Source organism: Amblyomma mixtum, chromosome 1 (genome assembly GCF_055824585.1).
Source record: "Amblyomma mixtum isolate Tamu chromosome 1, ASM5582458v1, whole genome shotgun sequence".
NCBI classification, from domain to species: domain Eukaryota; kingdom Metazoa; phylum Arthropoda; class Arachnida; order Ixodida; family Ixodidae; genus Amblyomma; species Amblyomma mixtum.
The window spans coordinates 147,798,615-147,822,058 of NC_143012.1; the positions used below are offsets into that span (position 1 = coordinate 147,798,615).

A 23,444-nucleotide genomic window follows, 5' to 3' on the forward strand; every position below is an offset into this window, starting at 1 on the left:
TTTATGGCAGCGCGTTTGGGGTCAGAACCCCTAGCACGTGCTCGGTGAGTTCAACGCGCCGCATGATTGCATGCTCCCGCCTCCCGGCTACATAGAGCGCCTGAGAGGTGACTATAATAGTTTGGCGGTGTATTTCGACTGCGCATCACTACTGATGGTGACAAAGGTACGCTGCACGAAGAGCAAGGCTGGGAGTGCAGGCCAGGTGGGGGCGATCACGTGCTAATGTGAGAGCGCCCTCAGCGTAACAGGATTTAGTTAGCGCTAGGCACGTGTAGTGGACGGTCGCGTGACTGCGGGAGGGTGTTTCTTTACGCGTCGTCAGTGCCGTGAAGCGTCACATAAAACGCTGTTGGGGCCGAACTATCCAGGAGGCCGAGCACACTCCCCTGATCCGTGATACACTAAAAAGGCTACAATTTCAGGAATGCAGTACGATAACGGGACATAGCTAGAAATTAGCGGCGTAGTGACTTTTCCTAGACGGACGTCTTCTATATATATATATATATATATATATATATATATATATATATATATATATATATATATATATATATATATATATATATATATATATATATATATATATATATATATATTTCCACCAGGTGAGATCGCTAAGGAAAAAGAGAGCGCGGGTGGCCACCTAGAGCCGGCTTGAGGGCCAAGCTGCAGGTGCACTGAATTCCTGGCATCTCATCGTTATCTGCAGTAGCCTGACTACGCCTACCCCAGGGCAAAGGCCTCTCCCATGCCACTCCAATTAACCCTGTCCTTTGCCAGCTGCGCCCACCTTGTCCCCGCAAACTTCTAAATCTCATCCGCCCACCCAACTTTCTGCCGCCCCCTGGCCCTCTGCTATACGCTTGCCTTCTCTTGGAATCCACTCCGTTACCCTTAAGGGCCAGCGGTTATCTTGCCTTCGCATTACATGCCCTGCCCAAGCCCATTTCTTCCTCTTGATTTCGACTAGTATATCGTTAACCCACGTTTGTCCCGTCACCCACCCCTCCGCTTCCGGTCGCTTAGCGTTACACCTATCATGTTGCTTTACGCAGCTCGCTGCATTGTCCTTAACTTAAGCTGACCCCTAATCGTTAGCCTCCACGTTCCTGCCCCATAGTTGAGCACCGGCAAGATAAAGCTGTTACAGGTATACTTTTATGAGTTCCAAAGGAGCTCATTCGGAATGGCGGGCAAGCACAAAGCGGACGCGACAAAATGCCGCAGTCCCTTACCAGAAGAATGTATAACATACAAAAAGGAATACCTTGGGGATCAAGAAAGAAGCCATACCCACCGCTGACAAAGGGGTCCAAAGAAAAGTTCTTTGCTCGTGAAAGCCCCACCGCTGTAAGTTATTTGACTACTTACGACACCCCGTTATAGCAACGTTCCAGCTGGCGTCCGGGACGCAAGCAAACAACCAAGGGATGAAACCTTTGTCCGCCGCAGTAGAACTGTCTCTCAGTTTTCTGGATGAAGCTTTCCTTCGGCACTTGGGTCAGAATTAGAAATTCCCCGCAGTTTCACTTCCATAACGCAACCTCATCAACTGCTGAGGGATGCTGGCACGACGCGCGCTTCTCACATTCGTATCCTTTGTGTCAGCGTCTCCGTTTAGAAGGTTTTTGTCAGGAGATGCCCATGCGTGTGTATATTAAAGGACCTTGAGGAGAAATTGTCTTTTGTTTTTTGGCTCATAGTTTACACTGTTCTAATCACAAAGACGCTGCTTTCAGTAAATACGAAGGTGTTATCAGATAAGAAATGCAAAAAAAAAAAATTCAAACACAGGCTCTTCATCACCGGCCATATTTGCCCGCACACTACGATGACGTAACACTTAATTCAGAGAAAAGCAAGGCTGGCGGACGACGAACAAGGACAAGAAGTGGACGCCACTGAGCTTAGCTAACAACTTTAACAATATGGCAAAACGGCGAAGTTGGTGAAACATTTCGTACGATTAAACAGCACGAAACACGAAGACAGGAGGCAGAGGAAACACAGGACAGGCAGTCTTTCGCGTTGTTTAATCTTAAGTAACCGCTTTGTTTTGCGAGACAACTAAACTGCACACTTTTTACTTTGACAAGAAGTTCGGGAGCAAAAGAAGGCAGGGGTACGCACTCACAAGATTATACAAGGATAACAGGGCGACCATTGCCGCCTCTGCCATGATTGTACTCCTCGGTTACACGAAACTAGAATTTTGAAAAAGTTGGCATGCGAAACTAGCCGACAAATTTTCGAAGGATACTGTATAAAGAAAAACTTCAATGAAAAACACTGCTGTAAGCTATCCTTCGTTTCGTTCGGTCCTAAGAGGAAAAGTTTGAGTCGTGAGTCAAAAAAACATTAGTCTCGCTTACTAAAAAAAGAGTTCTGGTATCCAGATGGGAATCTGTGCCACACAAGCCGGCATGGCAGTGTTTTTGTGATGGTCGTTTGTTAGTTTCCAGGTGAGATTACGACGAATGTATAAATGCGACGTGTCTCTGAAATAAAACTCGGTTGAAGTTCGGCGCTCCATCCTGTTTCTTTCATGCGATCATCCAACACTGCAAAAGGAACGCAGTTTCCCATTCAGCCTAAGGAGAATATTTCGCTGGGAAGGAAGCTGCCAGCCCAAAGCGCAGAGTGCATATCAAGGCAGCAAGGGAACCCCAGATGCGGACAAGACGTACGCCTTGAGTGCCGTGCAATGGAATAATGGGCCACCCTCGGACACGGACACTGACGACCCCTGAGCCTTTGTGCCATTCGTGGGCGGTGTCTCCGCGGGCTCCCGCAGAGAGAGCGAATACTTTCTAGGCGATGATGGTCAAAGAACACAGGTAGACGCCCAGAGAGAAAGGTTGAAATAGTAGTTCTCCTGCATTTACTCTACAAGGGGCCGGTTGAGCTGGTCAGCGTATATTTTACCAGGATGAACAATGGGGCTAGTTGGCGCACGAACATTTTGCGAAAACAGTGTTTACGCACATAATGCGACCAGCAACAGAAACGGGAACACAAGAAGAGGAAGGAGGAGGTAGAAGAGAAAAGGCAGGGAGGTTAACCGGAAGAATAATCGGTTTGCCACCCTACACGGAGGGGGGGGGGGGGGGGGGGGGGGGAAGGGGGTGAGGGGATAAAAAAAATGAAAGAAAAGAGAGTAGCAGAAAACTGAGGTCACTCTAAAAGTCAGTGTTCGTTGAAGTCCGAGCCTATCGTGCAGGCCAGAAGTTCTCAAGAAGCGGAGCAGTGCCTTGGAGGCCCTCACCACCGATGATCGCCGCGGCCAGTCGTGCCAAGAAGAGGAAGAGCGCTGGAAGTACACAGCGGTGTCCTGCGTACTTTTTCTCCTTGTGTTCTCGTTTTTGTCGCAGGTTTCATTATGTTTGATTCACACCAACGAGCCTGCGTGTTTGCGCTGTTGCAGTGCTCACACAGCACGAAAAGGGACCCAACATGGCGCTGCTCCCTTGCCTCCTTCTGCTTTTTTCCCGTTCCTCCTGCGTAAGAGCGCTTCATGCACCAACGACCCCCAGTGCCCGGCCTAGTCGTTCTACCGCCAAGGTGCCGGAATGAAAACAGAGGTCCATGCTAACACTTCGTCATCAGTCAAGTTCCGCCTACATCACAGCTGGTAACCTGACCTGCATAGTCTGGTAAAGAAATATTGTGGGAATGGAAGAACGGAACAGGATTAAGAAAGAATAAAGTTGGGCTAGTTGGTGCTTTTGATCCACAGACTGCGACATATTACTAGCGTTAAGATACAGACAAAGGACAGAGAGCAGAAGCACAGCAGTCTAGCGTCTGTCCTGTGCGTTTCTGCTCCCTGGGCTTTGTGTATATTCTAACGCTAGTAATATGTCCCAGTCTGAAGATTATTAAATGACGCAGACCATTTTTGTGTAAAAAAGAACACTTACACCGCACTCCAATGTCTACCTCATAAACGCTGTGCGTGGTCAGTCCCTAACGAGGGCCGAAAGACCTTGCCACGCTGCCCAGTCTGCAAACGGACTGCAGACTAAAAAAATAAAGAGCGTGTTGTCGAGAGAAGAGGAACCGTACTTTCGAACAGGGCTGCTCACTCAGGAGTCCGCAGTTGATGGGTCAGGCGAGCCCCGAAGGCGAAGCCAAATGACGCGGTACAGGGCGGGGGACGCGGGCAGTTTACGTCGTTTGTTATTCGCGTGTCGCGGTGAGCCGTGGGGGCGAGGAACGGTCGGAGCGTTGCGGCCAAACGAATCGCTGCCTTGGATTGGCCGCCCTCCACGGGTTTGAGCGATCGGCGGCGTATAGCGTGGGCACGGCCTCCGGTGGGATGGCGATCCAAACAAGGGGCGAACGAAAAGAACGAGAGGGAAAGGGCAAACGCTGGCCAACAGCGAGATGATGCGGTGCACAAACCTTGGCTCGTTCTCGCTCTGTCTGCCGCTCACGATGCAGCAAGAACCGACGTGGGAAGACGATAATAGGGCCACTGGATATGGGCATGCAAAGATGATATAACGTTATTGTATGCGCTCTCTGACCCGCTCAACTTGTCTTTTTCCAGAGGCTGCAATTGACCATCGAACGCCATTCGACCATAAACTGCGCTGATGATTGCGTTTCAGCTATAGCGTCTCCTGTATTCCAGTCGCAGAGGAGCAAACTTTCCTTTTCCCCGTTCCCAGACTTATAACTTTGAAAAAACGTTTCCCATAAGAAGGACGTCCTTGAAACGTGGTTGAACTTCCATTTAGTCATACATTCTGGATAGTAGCACATCGAGCACATTAAATACTAGTGAACAATACCCGCAAATGGTAGAGGTCGGCCGCTGCGGCCTGCCAGGTACAGAAGTGCGTTGGGAATAAGGCTGGGTGAATGCGGTTTACTATTACCAGCGAGACGTATACGACATCGTCTCGAGCTGCCTCCAGACTGCGCTCTCAAGTGTGCCGAGGGAGTAGTGTGGCGGTTCGTTCATTCATTCATTCATTCATTCATTCATTCATTCATTCATTCATTCATTCATTCATTCATTCATTCATTCATTCATTCATTCATTCATTCATTCATTCATTTTTTCCTCAATATGCAGTGAAAAAGGAGCCAGGGGAAATTCCGTTCAATCATGGCTTTAGGTGCACTTGGCCCTCATAGAAAGCGCAGACAGCAGCGAAGACAACATAAAAAGGCGCGAATAGCTTCGTCGCGCATAGAACAAAATATACAACAAAATATATACACGTATTCGATGATACAAACAAACAACTTAAAATACATTGCATCACACTACGTAAATCGAGCGCGTAATACACAGTAGACGAAATTAGTCGAGTCAGCTGATAAACATGACAACGAAATTAGGAATATTTAGTTTATCAATGTCGATACCACGATTTATGTAGCGAATTAACAAGTGTGGAAACATAGAGTGAAGCATTCGTCGACCACCATTAGTGTGGCAGGTTGAGCATAGCCTTACAATGTCGGTAAGTGTATTGTTCGCCGCTTATTACTAATGTATTAGTAATATATTCAAGGCTTTGAGCCAGATTCGGTGCTACTCTTACGATTACGGTGCGATTACGGTGTTTTGATCAACCGTCCTTTATCTCGCATGATTTTATGAGGATTTGTCGTTTCTTCATCAACCGTCCTTTATCTCGCACGATTTTATGAGGAGTTGTCGTTTCTTATCTGTTCTGCCTGCAAATAACATACGATTAGTAGCCGCATAACACTGCGACAAGAAGTAATGCGATGTTTTTATTAGCGTACTGAAACAACAAACAAAAGAGCAGCGGCGGTATGGAAACAAATAGAAAACACTCAAAAAGGTCTCGTCTAACGCACTGCTTGCGCAAGCTGGAATAGATGCGAGCAGCGCTGATCTGCACGCGCAGAGTCACCTGTCTGAGTTATGGCCGCAAGCTCGAAGGCCACCAGTGAGACGACGATGCCACTAAGCCGCGCAAGAGGCCCAAGTAAACGACACGCTCGTATGGATTGCACTTTTACCTGATTACTCGATGGCATTCCAGGATGATGAAGGAAAGCGGATGAACCGCGGTGCGACGGTTGGTGGTTCGACGCAAGGGGTTTTACTCAAGATTAGTTTATTCGGGACTCTGATAATACTGCGCCATTCAGCAACTCAGAGTGAGATAGAAACCCTAAAAAAGGTGGTCACAGTATAAGAAGGAATGCGGTCGTATGAACAACGCGCAAAGAAATATGACAGGACGCGCCAAGCGCAAAAACCGCTTGCAGAGTGCGTTTCGGGAACACGGGATTCCGTTCCTCGGCTTTTTTTCAGATAAGTCAAGCTGACAGTAAGGGACGTGAGAACAAGCGTTAGAGGAGAAAAAAAAAACTATCACTAACATCCCCGATTCCAGCGAGGATAGCTGCTAAAAAAAAAATGTTTAGTGCAAATGTAAAAAATAAATGCTGGCTTTTGTTTGCGGGACATATTTCGATGCCTGAGAAGAGAATGGGCTTCTTAGTAAACACTGCGGTATTGGTTACATAGACTTAAAGTTGCGAGGATGAAATTAGGTGCTTCTTTGTAGAAACAAAGAGGATAGCTAAGAGCAACGAGGCAAAGACCTCGCTGTTCCCCACTTCGAGAAAGAAGGCGGTACTTACTGCCAGTTATAGTCGTGCAATATTTCCGGCGGAAGTTGCGTCTCCTGACCACCGGTTCCAGCTTGGGACCAGATGCCGACGGCCGCCATGGCACTGGTCGCATCGGTCTCTACGGAAAACTATTCACCACGCGCATCTGGTGTGCACCGCGCGCATCGTGACCACCATCATCCACACCGCTGCGGTAGCCGAAAGCAACAAGGTCACGAACACGGCACCGCCGTCGGCGCATCATATCAACTGCAGGCCGCGAGAACGTCAGACGCCGGACACACACGAAGACTCTTCGCAGACTGCGGTAAACAACCGGGTCAACGTGGTAAGCAGGAATGCGGTGCGAAGCCGATGCTCATTTCGTATTGCAGAAGGACGGGCGTGCATGGCGACGAGTGCGTTTTGGAGACGCACGCGGACTCGTGACCGCTGGACAAATTTCTTCGCGACGTCGACTTCCATTAGTGCATGTGGGACGGCGCACGAAGCGGAAACTTCGGTGTGCAGTGCGGACTGATTGTCGCGAGAATGCCGACTGCAGCTAAACTGGCGATGTCACCTTCGATACAAAATGTCTCTGGGCGGTCGCTTGCGTCCGTGTTCTTCGCAGGCGTCATCTGCCGATGCGCCGCTGCTTGGGAAGCGATTTTTCTTGCGCGTACGCGAGGGCTGTCGTCTGCTTGGGCGACGATTTTTTGCCGCCGGCTGTCGTCTGCTGCTCCTCCGGCGCTTATTGCGGCGCGCGCTGCTGGCGTTGACGCTGCGACGGCGGGAAAAGCGCGCCCAGCCGGCGTGCTGTCGTCCCGGGGGAAAATAAAGTGTTCGAAGGGAACCCGCCGCCACTGCTGCCGTGCCTTGCCCGAGAGCAGGGCTTACGCTCGTGGCTCCACTCCAAGAGAAACTGGCTCACTTCAGCGCCACAATGCTATCGGCACAGCATCTTCGCCGTCGGTGGCGTCCTTTTTTCTCTTCATCGTTGGCGTCGCCTCTCAGCTTGACGGCAGTACGTTTTTAGACATGCTTTCTCGGCCGGCCCGTTTTCCGCGGATCAATGCTGTGCTGCCGGCCCCTCGGCCGACGGATCGACGGCTTTAAGCGCCAATGCTATATTTACGTCGCTCCCTGGCAAACTCGCAGGCAGGTAAGTGGACATTGTGCTGCGCTGAGCACCGTGCGCTGCTTGTGAGGGCCCCGTCAGACTGGTAGCACAGCTGTTGGGGACTGAAAATGCTCCGGGGGTGGACGCGGCAGAACCCATTAGAACAGCGCATCCGACGGACGACCGGACGTGCTAGACCATGTGTCGTACAGAGCTTCTTCGTGGCAGACGACGAGGTTCACTGCTGTCGTTGAGACGTGTCTTGAGTGCATAACGAGGCAAAAAAGCGATTCCCTGTACCTTTGCTCGGGCTGCGAGTTTGGTGCTTAGGTTAAGTGTGGAGCGGAAAACAGGCCCTGGTGCAGTGCGTAAGTCTCACCGTGCTTGCTTCGCTGTGGATATGAAGCTTGTACGTCATCCGGACTGGCAAAACGGACTCAGAAAGTCGGGCGCAAAAGCTGGACGCAGCAGAGAGGTAGAAGCACAAAAGCAAAGCCAGAGCTTCAAAACGCGGTGGAAAAGCCGGTATTGTATAGAGCGCTGAAGGAGCGAAAACGGCGTAGAAAGCACAGGTACTGTTGTCGGGACGGGAAGGCGACGGGACAGCTTCACAATTGCAGCGAGGACGAGTCTTTGGCACAAACGTTGCAGCAGCCTGTCGCGCTTCGGGAGCTGTGTTGTTGGCCCAAAGGTCTTTGCCGCGGTGGTCAGAGTCACGCTTGCCGCTGACGTCGACAGCTGACACGCGGACACACGCACACACGCGCGCGCGCCACTCCGAGAGACGGCACACTCGCGAAGGGAGACCGGGAGCGGCGGGAGAGGGGGCGGCGGCGGCGCAGCTGTTCTCTGGGGGGCGGCGTGGTTCTTCCCGCGTTTTCAAGATGGCAGGCTGGCGCCTGGCGGGAGCGCTGCGGGGAAGCCCGCTGGTCCGGGGCCGCCGGCCGACGCGCGTGCCACTGGGCCCGCGCCGCCGACTGCGGCAGCCATCGCGCGCAGCCGTGACGTCACGACCGGCGGCAGCTCGCGCGCCCGCTCCGCAGAGGGCGCTGCCTTCCGTCACCCGAACGGGGGAAATTTCCCTGTTCCGGAGCGATCTAGGGACAGCGCGGGAAAAAGAGAAGACGCGGCGCTTCCAGATAATATTTTCGTTGCCGGTTTCGATGAAGTTTACGAGTTAAGTGTTCGTCTTTCAGGGGAAAAGATACCACGAATGGCGGGCGCGGTTATACGAGCAAATGCGTAGTGTGCGTCACCGTTGTGTCCAGACTGGACTTCCGTGCAAAAAGGGCGACATTTGTCCCAGCTGCTAGGCTCTAGCGGCAACGCTTGCTCTGAAGTGGAGCCACGCAGACGCGCGAGAAAGATGAGCGCGAACGATGTTGCCGGAAGTCATGGGCGGTTGTATAATTTCTCTTCTTACTGGCTGCTGCTCACTGCTCGGGCGCTCTGCACAAGCGAGCCACAGACTCTAAATCCGTGCATACCAGGCACAATCTCTAGGCCGAGAGCCATCATGATGTCTGGAAAAAAACAGCTCGATCACATGCGATCTCCAATTAAGCGGGGGCACCAATAGAAGGCGGGAGTTGTGAAAAAAAAAATGGTATTCAAAACAGAGAATGTTGCCTAACATTATAAATCCATAAAATGTGAGCCAGAAGTAAGAACGCTCAACCACGTAAGAAACAAACGTGGCTATTTCAATATTTCAGCCTTGAGTGCATGGGCGGCTTTGGCTCCCCTCATGTGCTCAGTGCTGCCGGACACGTCTTTTTTTTTTGCCTTTTCCCCTGAGAGCTGCGATCCTTATGCGTTGCGCCAGGGCTTTGAGAATGCGCCGTTCTCAAGAAAGTACTCGAAGTGTCCCGCGGGCTTGACTTTTGCAACCTGAGAGCAATTCTGAAGCTGCCAGTAGCTTGTAGTTGTCACAAAATCTCTGCAAGCATGCTCCCCGGAGGGACATAAGGTACCATTTTAAACTGCACAGAACAAGTTGTGAAACACTTAGAAACGCCTTATCTGCGAGGGTATACTCATTCTCCTCGTGGTTTTGCTGACGCGTTCATTATGGACAAATCTACCTTGACTCTACAAACTGCGTATTACCCCAACTTCATCAAATACGTCGATCAAAGGAACCGGCATAAAGTTGCTACCACTGAATCCGTTGGCGATGTTAATGTTCATTACCGTTTTTCAGAGCAGCAGGATTTCCCCCCTAGCCGGACAGTACACAGTCAGCGAATAGTTTTGTTGCATTGCGGCAGTACCTTACAGTGAGCTTGGCAACACGTCCTCCGGCCTTTTTATGTAAGAAGATTGTCGCATCAGTAAAAATGTCATTTTTTTTATGGAACTTTTAGGATCGTGTGTGTCTTTGAAAGAGGAAGAATTCCATTTAACTGGGGTGTGTATTTTCAAATCCAGGTATTTCGATGTCTCAGCTTCCAACAATTCTGACATATTGTAGGAATTTTCGCGCACCAAAACAAACACGAGTAGTTCTCGAAAACTAAAGACAGTTTACTTGAGGCCCAGTTACATTGTTTAGGCGGAGCGACATCATAAACGATTAACACCCACACTGGTGCTGTTCTGAGGGCTGACGTCCTTGGGCGGAGTGCGCGTGAATCAGCTGCAGCACCGCTTGCTTGCCCTCAAGCTGTTTGCGCGTTTGTCTCTTCTCTCGACTATAAGCCCGTCTGTCTGTTTACGGGGAGTTTTAAATGGCTTCGACCACAGACAGAGGAGAGCACGTAAGCGAACCGCCTGTAGCTGTGACTGGAGAAGAAAAATGTTTTTAGCTCTTCAGAAAGTAACAAAAAATTACTTGTGCGCACTGGTTTGATCGAATCCCATCTGGTGTTAGGCTTGCTCTCTTTTAGAGCGAAAGCTCTACTTCCCGATCACAGCGTCGAAGCCGATGCGCCGCTGAAGCCTTGGCCTTGACCTTATTGCCGTGACTGCGATCCGAACCCACGGTGGCGCGTACAGATCAGCATCACTGATATATATATATATATATATATATATATATATATATATATATATATATATATATATATATATATATATATATATATTAAGCAAACAAGAGAAGGGATATGAGGGCCTCGTTATAAATATGAAAGAAGCCAACAGCCACAGAAACCAAGGGGCACAGGGGATTTTTTTAAATTTATTTATTTTGGGGTGTTGATCAATTTAGAATATTACTGAATATGTTATCGCTTAAAGCTAATTGATTGGAAAAGCAGAAGAAAAAACAACCACATGCCGCCGGTGGGATCCGAACCCACGACCTCCGAATTACGCGTCCGGTGGTCTACCTCTGAGCTACGGCGACGGTTGTCAATTCTTCTGCCTTCGGGGGTATTTATGTTTACAAGTAACCTAACCTTGAGAGTGTTCATCAGCGCCACCCAAGTTCATAAGCAGCGGATGTGGAACGTCCTGAGTTACCGCAGGTGTGACGTAGAACGTCATCGAACGTCATCGAACGTCATCCGTTCGATGACGTTCTACGTCACACCTGCGGTAACTCAGGAGGTTCCACGTCCGCCGCTTATGAGCTTGGGTGGCGCTGATGAACACTCTCAAGGTTAGGTTACTTGTAAACATAAATACCCCCGAAGGCAGAAGAATTGACAACCGTCGCCGTAGCTCAGAGGTAGAGCACCGGACTCGTAATTCGGAGGTCGTGGGTTCGGATCCCACCGGCGGCATGTGGTTGTTTTTTCTTCTGCTTTTCCAATCAATTGGCTTTAAGCGATAACATATTCAGTGATATTCTAAACTAATCAACACCGCAAAATAAAAAAAATAATTAAAAAAAATCCCCTGTGCCCCTTGGTTTCTGTGGCTGTTGGCTTCTCTCATATTTATAACGAGCCCCTCATTCCCCTTACCTTATATATATATATATATATATATATAAGGGATAACAAAATCTTCAAGGCAACTGATATATATATATATATATATATATATATAAGTAAAGAGTTGAAGTACACTTCTTAAAGAAACATTTATTTACCGACGGTTTCGGACGGTGGACCGTCCTTCATCAGGGTACAACCTTACCCTGATGAAGGACGGTCCACCGTCCGAAACCGTCGGTAAATAAATGTTTCTTTAAGAAGTGTACTTCAACTCTTTACTGATGTTGTTAGCAGTCGAGCAAGTTTTTTCATCGTAATATATATATATAATTTCCCCGCCCAGCTAAAATCCCGACACCGGGATTGCAGTATCAATAAATGAATAATAATAAATAAATAACACACTCTTGCGCTGTGCATTGCCCATCGTTGTCTTCACCAACTTCCATCTGCGGCGCGAACAGATCAGATAAACTTGGCATCGATCGGAGCTTAGCCTGTGTCGAATCGTCGCCAGATGTGCCGACGACCCAGGAAAGCAAAGCCATGAGCCAATCAGGCTAAAAACATTGTTTTCGCAAGTGTACTCGGCTTAACTACGTTAAAACCCTAAATTTATTTTTCCACTTTTTTTGCTCTTCGTTCTTCTGTAAACGATGATAAAAAGCGTATCAGAATGGGCATCGTCAAAAATATCTTGGGCTGAAAATCAGCGTTTACCTTGTGCCGTGTCCTATATATTTCCATACTTTGTATACCTTCTGCCGAAATCACCGCACTTCTATGTTAAGATGGACAACCGACTAGCCTTCTTCAAAAACATTAAAACCTATGTTAATATGGACAACCAAAAGCATTGCAATTGAAAAAAAAAAAAACTCGACATAGGCAGCTTCTGTGGAACACAGCGAGTGTATTCTGAAGCTTAAATGCATTTGGAAATTGTTGTAAAGCACCGCGGGAGTCCAGCGAGTGCGAATGCATATATGTGCCGAATTCCATTCGATGCAGCTGCCCTTTGAAAGTACCCGTGCAGCGTTGGTGCAAGTTATCACTTCTACTGACGCCGTTCTGAAGGCCGACCAACAGCGCACCTATGAGGTGATGAGCTGGGAACGTTCGTCAGCGGCAGTCAGGTTCCTTCCGAGTCACGTGGCAATGAGAAGGGGAACTCGGTACTCTGAAAAAATCTCTAGATACTTTACCCGCGTTCAGTGGCCAGGTCTCATGTAGCGCCACTCTCCTATCGCTCTGCACAGACCGCTTGATCTTTATTTCAGAGACTCGAGCAACTCCGCGCAGAGGCGAATTAAGGAGGTAGCCGATTCAATGGTCGACTGAATGGGGCGTCGGTGGGGGACGACGCCATGGAGTGGTGCGGGTGGAATTAGGTGCGCGATAGTCCCCTTCCTGTTGACTCAGCCGCCGGATCTGAAATGCAATGCGGGCAGCGCGAGGAGAGATTGGGCACCGGCATTTGGCGCCTTCCGAGTAATTATGGCGCGCACAGCAAGCCCAAGCGTTCGCCCGACGTCAGCAGCTCGGTCACGCAGCCGCGGTGGTCGTTTCGCGGATTCGATGGCGCATCTAAACAGGTGAGCGGAGAGAGATCATCTCGCCTTCGTAAGTGCTGTCTTCTCGCGTTCTTGAACATCGTACAGCGCCGAGGAGTGTCGCCTTAGTGGTGAATATCGGTCGTGTCCTAACAAAAGTTGCAGCTCAAAAACCGAAATGTACAGTGTGTTGCGTGTAGCCATCTACTAAATATATAAAGCGCGAAGTACTTCTGGCTTCCATTTTGTGTAGCCTTAGTCAAGCATCGCTCCGAATCGTGGCGAAATTCACCTTCAATCCATCGTCCAATCTGACACGAATTTCCCTCATCATCATCATCATCAGTAGGTGTAGTGTTTTAGGAAAGCCCGGCAATATTTTTTAAAAGCAGCTTTTTTCAGGCATGAAGGTGGCTTTTGGGGCTTAATTTGGGCGGACATCAGAATACAGGTGAATAATGTTAACCAGTAAGCTCGTCAACTAATTTCTGTTAATTGACCCTCCAACTACCACAGTTACGCATCTGGATGCAATTGGGGATTTGCAGCCAGCCGTTGGTAATAGCCATATAAGTTTTTTAAATTACTAAATCGCGATTACCCCCGCCGCTGTGGCTTAACAAATTTGGCCATCTCACTGAAAAAACCCACTGCTCCCCTCCCCCCCTCCCCCGGCGATTCTTGCCGATGCAGACACGAACACTGTTTGCATATTATGTGAAAGACCACATGGCATACATACAAGGCCCCATTTACCCAGGTGCACTAACATGCCTGCGTGACACAAGCACGGAGCTGTAAATGTCTCTCGTCTAAAGATGAAGATGCGGTTTCTGTGCTTGCTCCAGACGTGCTGGTTGCATCTCGGACAGAAGGGCAGCTGCCCTCCGAGGCCTAGTTGTTCGCGGATTCCCCTGGAGCGGAAACGTCTGTCATGTGGATCAGTGCTGAGAAGTCCGGTCAGTTCCCGAGGGGGAAAATTGGGCCTGCTGCGACATCGCCTATAGGCTGTGTTCTTCCGTGGAATCCGGCGGCGTGAGTGGGTGAACCATGGAAGATCCTGAAAACCAGCCGTGTTCAGCGGCCTGGCGAATGCCGAGATGCAGACTCATTGTTCTGGAAATTTGGCTGCAAAACGGTGCGCACCGCCAACACCTCGGTGTGCGGAGGAGACAGCACAGAGGACGCTCTCCCTGCCAGGCCTGGCGCAAAGCATCCAGGAACGAGCCATCGCGTCGCTCGCGATCATGTAAAAAGGGTAATGCCTTAAGAGAGGCTTCGCACCTCCTACTCTTTACCTGACCTCATGGATTCGTAATTTCTGCGCCAGTAGTCCATCATGGCGACCGCCTAGCAACTGAACTTCGCCACTCCGAATGTCTGTGAACTCCGTATACTCGGCAAAAGCAGGTACAACTGTGCCACCTTTTTTCTTGAAGTTGGTTCGACTTTGTCGCTGCACAGGAGATCAAGAAATATAGTCATGATGCGACAGAAAGAGCCCTCCATCCTTTTCTAGCAGATTATCATGTTTTATTGTCACTCTGTGGGTCTTTCGGCGGGTTGTCTTCTGTCTCTGAAAAAGGGCGTACCCTGTTCTGACCTTGTGTACCTAGTAGATAAGGAGTTGGCGGTTCATATATGCCGCGGCTTTTGGATATATGGCAAGTTGTGGAGGTTGAATCAAGTTTACACTTTCTGCGATAAGGCAAAGAGATTCGCTTTTTTTTTTTGAAAAGCTAGGCGCTTGTCCTTTATTCCAGCGTCATGTTATTTTGATTGGGTACTTTAAATTGGTGTGTAACCCTAAGGATCACTCTGGATCCAGCAGGAGTACCGATAAAAGTTCTGCACTGCTATCTAGCAACATTGAAAACGCAGGCCTACTGGACACTGGGATAACTGGGCCGACGTCCAGCTCCTATACGCGTATCCAAAGAAATTCACATATCCGTCTGGGCTCCCCGGAAGCTCCGTGCTACGCTGATTGGCGATAAGGGTTTTAGAGCATGCGTAAATTTAGCTCTCCAGTCTCGTTTGTCGAGTGGAATTCATTTACATGCAACTTGTGAGATGTTTAAGCCGGATGTTGGAAGCATAACAATTGAAATTGGTTCGGTTAGGTCCTACTTTACAAAATATGAAGAAAAGCAGTTACTGAAAACACTTTGTAACCTCTATGATCTTGATTGTGTCGTTCTTGGTTTGTTCTCGGAGGAAATCGCTGGTGTGAAGTGCCAGCTTCCACAGTTTGACGCATAACGCTACAGGGCTGCCCGCATTAGGCCTCCCGCCAATTGTACCTTATACTCCGAGGAACCGCCTCGTCAGGCTTTGCTTGATGAGCGCCGTCATGCGGTTGCCAAGGGAATATTAGCACTTTATTGAAAACGCAGGCCTACTGGACACTGGGATAACTGGGCCGACGTCCAGCTCCTATACGCGTATCCAAAGAAATTCACATAGCCTTAGTGACTGACACAGATCTAATAATGTCTGAATTCGAGAAATACTATGCGTCTCTGTCTTCCGCTCCTCCCAGGCCTCAGACGCCGAGGGTTTGGCACGTTTTTGTCTACTTTGGGAAGCCCCTCTCGTAGGACGAGTGCTCGACAATAAGTGGCCCCTTAATTTTAGCAGAACTAGAAGATGACGTTGATCAGTTGCCGCTTTCTAGGGCACCTGTGCCTGATGGCCTTAAAAAGGCCGTTACAAGGCAAGAATTTTGCAAGGTCATTAAGCCTTTCTTTAGTCCCAATGTACCTCAGATTTTCGCAATTGGTCTGAATATCGGAGTTCTGCAGCGGACGCTTGCAAAAAGTCCCATTGTATTCTATTAATACAAACAGCACTAATAAAAATGAAATATTTAGAGGGCTGTAGGCTTATTACGCTATCTAATAAGAACTAAAAGATTTTTTTTTCAGAAGTCTGCGTGAATACGTTACAATTTGTAATGAGTTCTACAGTTTTGCAGGAACTTCCACGAAAACTGGCTATGCTTGAAATTGACCCTGCGAAGGCTATCGATCGTGCTCAGCCCAATTTTCTGTTCACACTTATACATTACGGTAATCTTGGTTGGGCTGTCTATGAACGAATACATCATTGTTACATTAATTGCTCTACCCGCTAGATTGTGTATGGTTCCCTTTCACAATCCGTGACCCTCGTTTAGTCTCCCAAACATGGATGTCCATTATCGCCACTTCTGTTCGCACTGTAATCACAAACCATTATGTATGAGCATTCTGCAGAGTAGTGCCGTTCGAAGTTTCCGTATCCTAGATAGTGAGGTAGAAATATTAGCGTATGACGATGTTCTGGAATTTGTCTGTGCAGACAAGCCTAGCGTGGATGGAGTTGGTCGCTTAACTGAGTAGTTTGCCACAGTTTCGAGTGCCCAGATGAACCACTCCAAGAGTTGAGTCTGTGGATTGGACTGTAGGGATCGACACCAGCTGAATGTGCTGGCGTCCCATGAACGTATGTAACGCCCAAGCGCGCACAGGCACAGTGAAAAGTATTGGAAAGCTTGTGTATCGGCTGTACACCGCTATGCTCAGACATTTTTGCCACGTGGTCTGTCGTTCACTCAGTGTATGTGAATGAGCACCGCTGTATTGGAAATAGGGTGTTGTTAAGTAAAGCTCGCAAGTTGAAGAAAGAAAAGAACTGGTGGTTTGTTTGGAGTTCTGAGGGAAAAATGTTTTGTAGATTTACTAAAAACAGAAACGTCTTTCACCTGATGTGCGAAGGGGACCTGAAGAAAATTGTGTAAGTGTGCATCATATCACAGTGTAGACTTTACATCTTCATGTTCAACTCTAATAGTGACATAGACATAGACAAGGTAAAACAGAATAAATCTTTTATACTTAACTCTGACATTCGTAGCGTCGGAAAAAAACCTAGATGCCCTGGCAGCTCAGCTCTACCGACATAAATTCGCGATTGCAATAGCATTAAGTGAAACTTGCCTAAAAGATAGTGAATCGGTGTCTATACCAAGACATAAGCTATATTCGCTCCCAAGAAACAGATGCACACACGGAGGTGGCGTTGCACTATTTTAAAAAGAAACAATAATTTCAAGGTTCTGTTCATTGCGTCTGTTAGCGAAGAAGAATCTAAAGTACTGTTCATTAGTTTCAGTCTTGTTATTGGTGCGGTTTACCATTCCCAAAATTCGACGATGACAGCGTATTTAGGGAAGTTTGAACCTATCCTGGCTAGAGTATCTCAAGGAAATCGCGGCCAAATGTACTTGTTGGAGACTACAACATTTGATTTAACAAGTGATTCAAATCATAACTCTAGTTTGCTTCTGCAGTCATTCATGCCGCACAACTGTATTACAGAACCTCCTCGAATTACCAGCACAACTAGTTTGTTAAGTGACCATGCTATAACGAATATTGAAACCGGACTATGTATGTGCTGGTGTATACAGCGACCCTATAGCAGACCATATGCCAATATTCCCGGTATGCAACTTACAGAAATGCGGAAAAGCCAAGCCTCTTTCTTCAGCATCGCATACGCGGATAGATTACTCCTGCTGCGCGACATCTTAGGTGGAACCAACTTTTATGCTACCTATGACCATGACGTCAGTATAGAATCTGAAAAAAATATTAACACGCTAAAATCCTCGATGACCGAAATTTCAACAAAAACATGAAAGAAGTATGGAAAGCGGGTTTGCCCCTTGATGACAAGTAACATTTTAGACGCTCTTAAAGAAAAAGACAAATGGTATCATAGCTGGCATCATAACAAAAGTAATAATTATTATCAAAAACAGCTTAATCGGATGATGAACATGTCTCTTGGACTAATGACACTGGGAAAGAGAGAATATTTCTCCTCACTTGTTGTACAAGCTGATGGTAGCACAAAACGAATCTGGGACATTGTGCATGATGCTATCGAACCTCGCTGTAGGTATTCCCGGAAGCGGTGGATATGGAAAGAGCGAATGATTTCAATTATTATTTCATAAATACTGGTTCCCATCTCCCCGCGCAGCTTCTAGAAACTCTGCGTAGTCAACAATCCCTGAACCCGGTCCCGAACAGTTTTATAATGGACAACATAGGTCACACTGAAATCCTTTCAGTAGTACGAAACGTGGAAGTAAGTAAAGCAACTGGTCCTGATACAGTAGCTGCGAAATTGATAAAACATAACATTGATATATTAGGCAACCGCGTACAGCACCTTTTTTAAACACTCTTTCTATATAACGATTTATCTTTCTGAACTTAAGATGGCAACAGTGACTCCGATATACAAGGACGGAGATTAGTCAGACCCATCCAGCTACCGCCCCATATCAGTATTAAGTGTAGTTAATACCATTTTTGAGAAAGTCCTATGTGATCGCACTAAACGCTCCCTCTCGAAATACATTATCTCTTCCCACCAGCATGGCTTTCGACCTAGAAGGTCAAGATCTACTGCCAGTCTTACTCTTACTCACCTTCTTATAGAGCCATCCATAATAACAAACTCCTCTCCACTGTAGTTTGCCTCGGTGTGCGTAAACCTCTCGATACAGTTAATCGTCGAATTCCACTCAATGAGCTAGAGAGTTATGGCTTCAGAGGAAATATGCTACAGCTTTACAAGAGCTACAGAACCGTTCGAAGACAACGTGTAGTAATCAATGATCATCTTGGATCTTGGACCGATCTTTTTTTCCTTGTGAGTAAAGGACTTTCCTCAAATCTTCAAGTCATTCAGTGCCCTTAATATATGCAGATAATACCACATTTATCGTTATCGGCGACAGAGTAAATGGATTGCAACCAAAAATACAGGAGGGACTTTCAGGAGTATCGACATGGTTTACAATGAATCAGCTTACCTTAAATGTTAAAAAAAATGTAAGTATAGCATATTCCGCTCCAGTCGAAAAGAAATTAATAAAGACCAGTTAGATATACGTATCGATGATGCGAGGCTGGAACAGGTGTCATGGTTTAATTATCTGGATGTTACCTTTGAAACTGACACGCAGTGGGAAGAACAGACGCGCAGTTCCTGTTCAAAACTTGCATACGGCTGTTACTTGTTGCGAAAGGCTCGTGAGTGCTTTGGTCGCCCTATTCTGCGTATTCCGTGTATTGCATTTGTTCACAGCCAGCTTGGCTACTGTATAGAATCTTGGGGTTGCACTTGGAGGACATCTAGATCCCATTGTCCGCATGCAAAAACGAGCTATTCGGATTGTTACGTATTCAAAGTGCACGGACTCAACAAAGCCTTTATTCGAATCACTACAATTTCTGCCTTTGAACACTGTATGCACACTGAAAACAACTGCAGTAGTACACAGTACTCTAGTGTCAAATTACCCATTTCCCTTAGACCTCTTCAGACTTCTCACCAGAACCATGAGAGTTGCAACCCACCGCAAGTTTAAGCTCCCACCATGCCATATCACTTATGGGCGAAGACTAATCAGATTTAATGGTGTCCCAATCTGGCATGGAATTCCTAATGATAAAAACGGAAGTATATTTGTACCCTCATTTAAGACATTCCTCCTTGACTAGAGGATAACCCGTGGGAATTGTTGCTGTTTCGTTTTCTATTATCTATTGTATTTTATGAACCTTTGCTGGTTGTCTGCTTGCTCTTGTAACAAAGTGTGTATTGGACCGTCGCAACACTAACCTTCTGGCTATGGGTCCATACAATTTTTGTGTATTTTTTGTACATTTTTCTAATAAGCAAGAAAGAAAAAATATTGGCAAGACTACCGTTTGTAACTTGTTTCAGGCAACGAAAATTTATCTTTTGCAGATTATTCACTGCGCCAAGGTCTATATTCATCGCTGCCACAGATTTTTTGGAACTTTTTTTGTGTGTTCTTCCATGGAAACCATGCGACGTGATTACTTTCCGACCTGTCAGCGCGGATGGCTAGGTTTAGTCGATCTTAATGTGCGGCAGATTTTTGCTCGCTTTAGTGTTTATGGGTGCCTATGCGTCAGGTATATTTTGCTGTGCGTTTTCTGGCAATTCGTTTTTCAGAAGAGTTCTTATTTTCAGTGTCGTGAAAATGTTTGTGCAAAGACTTGATTAGGATGATTTTCTTTTTGAGACGTCTTTCATAGCATTTCCTAAAAGCTTTGTAAATAGTTCCTCTAAGTGGAATACAATTTTAATGTAATACATACCATGTTTGAAAAAAAAAACTGCCTTCCATGGCCTAGTCGATGCCGCGTCTGGCTCTCAACGTATGGTGGGGGGTTGCAATCTCCCCCTCAGATTCTTCAAATTTTCTTGAAGCAGTAAACTACTTTATAAAGTTCAATCATTTAAGACAAGCGGCAGTCTTTATTTCGAATTATGTGCAATGCTTTAATAACCTTCATTCCACGCCCGGCGTCACGTTTCGCGCGAGCGTTGTGGGTCGTTTTAATATTTTTTTTCTGACGGCCAGCGTCGCACGCCAGCCGGCAGCAGGGAAGCCGGGCGTCAACGCGTAAAGCAAGCTTGGGCTGAGCGCGATCCCAATCAGTTTTTTTTTGTTCTTTTTTCAGTCAGGCGTGCGTAGTGAACGAGTTCAGAGTGGAGACGAGCAGCGTCATTTCGGCTACCAGTTGCAAACACAGCGTTACTCAATGTGATTATCTTCGCTCGTATTTGAGACATAACTAAAAACCGGGGTGAGATGGTGCGCGAAGATTTTGACGCTAATGCCCTAGTCTTCCAACGCGCTGGAAAATATGACATAAAATGCGTCCCGCGCCCGCACATGCCAGTTCTGACGCCCATCGGACATCAATGGTGTGTACCAAACATTCAAATTTCCGTTGGTAATGTTCGATGTTCAGCGCCATGCAGCACGCGTTTGTATAGATTTCAAGCGAAACACAATGTTCTCACCAAGCACCGAAAACTGAAAATCGGAAGTCCGAAACCCGTTCAACATCACACGACCACATACTTGGACGAACTATGAGGAATATCTCATTTCATTTCATTTTATTTATTTCATCCTTAAGGGCCCGAGGGCATTACATAAGGAGGGGCTACAGTTCGGGTAAATACAAGCACGATGAATGCAGGCACAATTAACACAAACACTACAATTTATAAAAGCCAAGAAAAATAAAAAAATAAACAGCATCAAGGTATCCGTGGGATGATGGGAAAAAAGCAAGAAATGCACGTGCGGCGGCAAGCAAAGTTGAAAGCCAATGAATGATTGATTATAACAGAGATGAAATGCCTACACATTTTGGAAATGACTGGAGAGTTTTGTGCGAAATGATTTGCGATCGTCGCATAAAACTATGTCGTAAGGTAGGGCATTCCAAAGAGTAATCGCGTCGGGGAAAAATGAACTGTTCATAGCTGAAGTGCGGCTCCTGATACCTGCTATGGGGAGGCTGTGGCTTAGGCGATTGGACGTTCTGAGCGGAGGTTGCAGCAAAGGGTGTCTGGAAGCTGGGTGGTAAAAGAAGCTGTGCAGTAGGCAAAGACGGGAGATGTTGCGGCGCGACTTTAGAGTAGGCAGGGAGATAGAGCGTTTAAGTGCAGTGATGCTGATTTCTTTGCAGTATTCAGAAGCGATGGTTGCACGATTTTGGATGGCTTCGAGTTCGGCGGTGAGGTAGGCTTGAGATGGGTGCCAGATTGATGATGAAAATTCTAGTTTGGGAGGACGAAAGTTTGATAAGCCAGTTTTCTCACTTCCGGGGATGCTGATTTGAGGTTTCGCCGTAAATAACCTAGAACACGTGAGACATCAGAGCATATTGTTTGGACGTGATTGATTCAAGATAACGAAGATGAAAGATGTAATCCAAGGTACTTGTAGGATGATGTTTTGGCAACCATGGTAGCGCTTATGGTGTATGAATGCTTAATTACTGTTCGTTTGCAGGAGAACGACAAGAGTTGGCATTTGTCCAGGTTCAAAGGCATGAGCCAAGTGTCACACCATGTGGCTATTGCATCAAAGTCTTTTTGTAGTAAGTGGCTATCGGTGAGAAGACGAATGGGACTGTAGATGACACAGTCGTCCGCAAATAGTCTTAGTTTAGTATCTATATTAGCTGGGAGATCATTGCTGTAAATGAGGAAGAGTAGCGGGGATAGGCCGGCGCCTTGGGGCACACCTGAAGAAAGGGATGACCGGTAGCCATTGCTTGATGTGAATTGTCTGCGTCCAAGAAGAAACTCATTGATCCACGTTATTATATCATCAGGGATACCTAGAAAGGAAAGTTTTGCGAGAAAGTGTGAGTGCAGAACACGGTCGAAGGCCTTGGAGAAATCTAAAAATATGGCGTCAGTTTGAAAGTTTTCGTCCATAAAGTGAAGGATGTCATGAGTGAATTCAGCCAATTGAGTTTCACAGGAGTAGTGTTTTCGAAAACCGTGTTGGTGTGGATAAGAGAAGTTATGGAATCGAGATGGCTCATTAGGCTGGATGATAAAAACATGTTCAAGTAATTTGGAAGGGATGCTGGTTAAAGAAATAGGGCGATAGTTGGAAGGATTTGTACGTTCACCTTTTTTGAAGATCGGTACAATTTCTGCTATTTTTCAGTCATCAGGGACGTCTGCGGATTCTAATGATTGGGCAAATATTAGATGCAGTATCTGGCATGATACTACACAGGTATTTTTTAGTAGTTTGCTGTTGATCTGGTCGCAACCAGCCGATGAAGAAGTCTTGAGTGAACTGAATAGATTAGCTATGCCTGCCGGAGTGACTTTAATTTGGGGCATGGTTACTGTTGAGATGGCTGGAAAAGGATTTGGACTGCCAGCTGCTGGGGAGAACACTGAACAGAAATATTCATTTGGGATTGTCGCGCTCTTATCACTCTTATCACTTATCACTATATAAAGCCGAATGGTGTAAAATGATGATGTCTTGAAGATGAAGATTGTAAAAATGCATCACATCAATGCATCTGGAGTCAAAGGCAATTATCGTTCATTAAAAAAAAAGTGAGAACCTCGAATTTCGGAGACTGCGGCATCATGTACATAATGAGGTGTGACGTCACAAAACGTCTTCACTCGGAGCCATTCGAAGAACACTCTGGGCCACTAGAAGCCACCCGGAACCGCTCAGGGCCACTCGGAGCGACTCAGAACCAATAAGTGCGCGGAACACGCTCTGTTGCCAATCCACCTCTAGAGAGAATTTCGGTGCGTCCGGTTATGACGACATGGAACCAAAAGTATCTTCTGGCGGGCTAGTTGGTCTGAATCGTTCATATTTTAAACTGCGCGAAC

The 23,444-nt window shown here is 47.0% G+C and overlaps 1 protein-coding gene and 1 non-coding gene across 3 annotated transcripts in view; one reads left to right on the forward strand and one right to left on the reverse strand.

Annotated features, from left to right (window-relative positions):
* The window catches only part of Sh (Potassium voltage-gated channel protein Shaker), a 354,522-nt gene that overhangs the window by 264,564 nt on the left and 66,514 nt on the right, over nucleotides 1–23,444 (reverse strand). The window contains exon 1 of one of the 2 annotated variants that reach the window (XM_089557872.1): nucleotides 6,643–8,680. The exons of the other annotated variant lie outside the window; for it this stretch is intronic. Coding sequence (XP_089413998.1) covers nucleotides 6,643–6,731 — 89 coding nt within the window. The 5' untranslated portion in view covers nucleotides 6,732–8,680. Of the gene's footprint in view, nucleotides 1–6,642; nucleotides 8,681–23,444 lie in introns of those variants that run through there. 2 annotated transcript variants of the gene reach the window in all.
* TRNAT-CGU (transfer RNA threonine (anticodon CGU)) lies at nucleotides 11,392–11,463 on the forward strand. Its single transcript has one exon. It is a non-coding gene; the product is annotated as a tRNA-Thr (tRNA).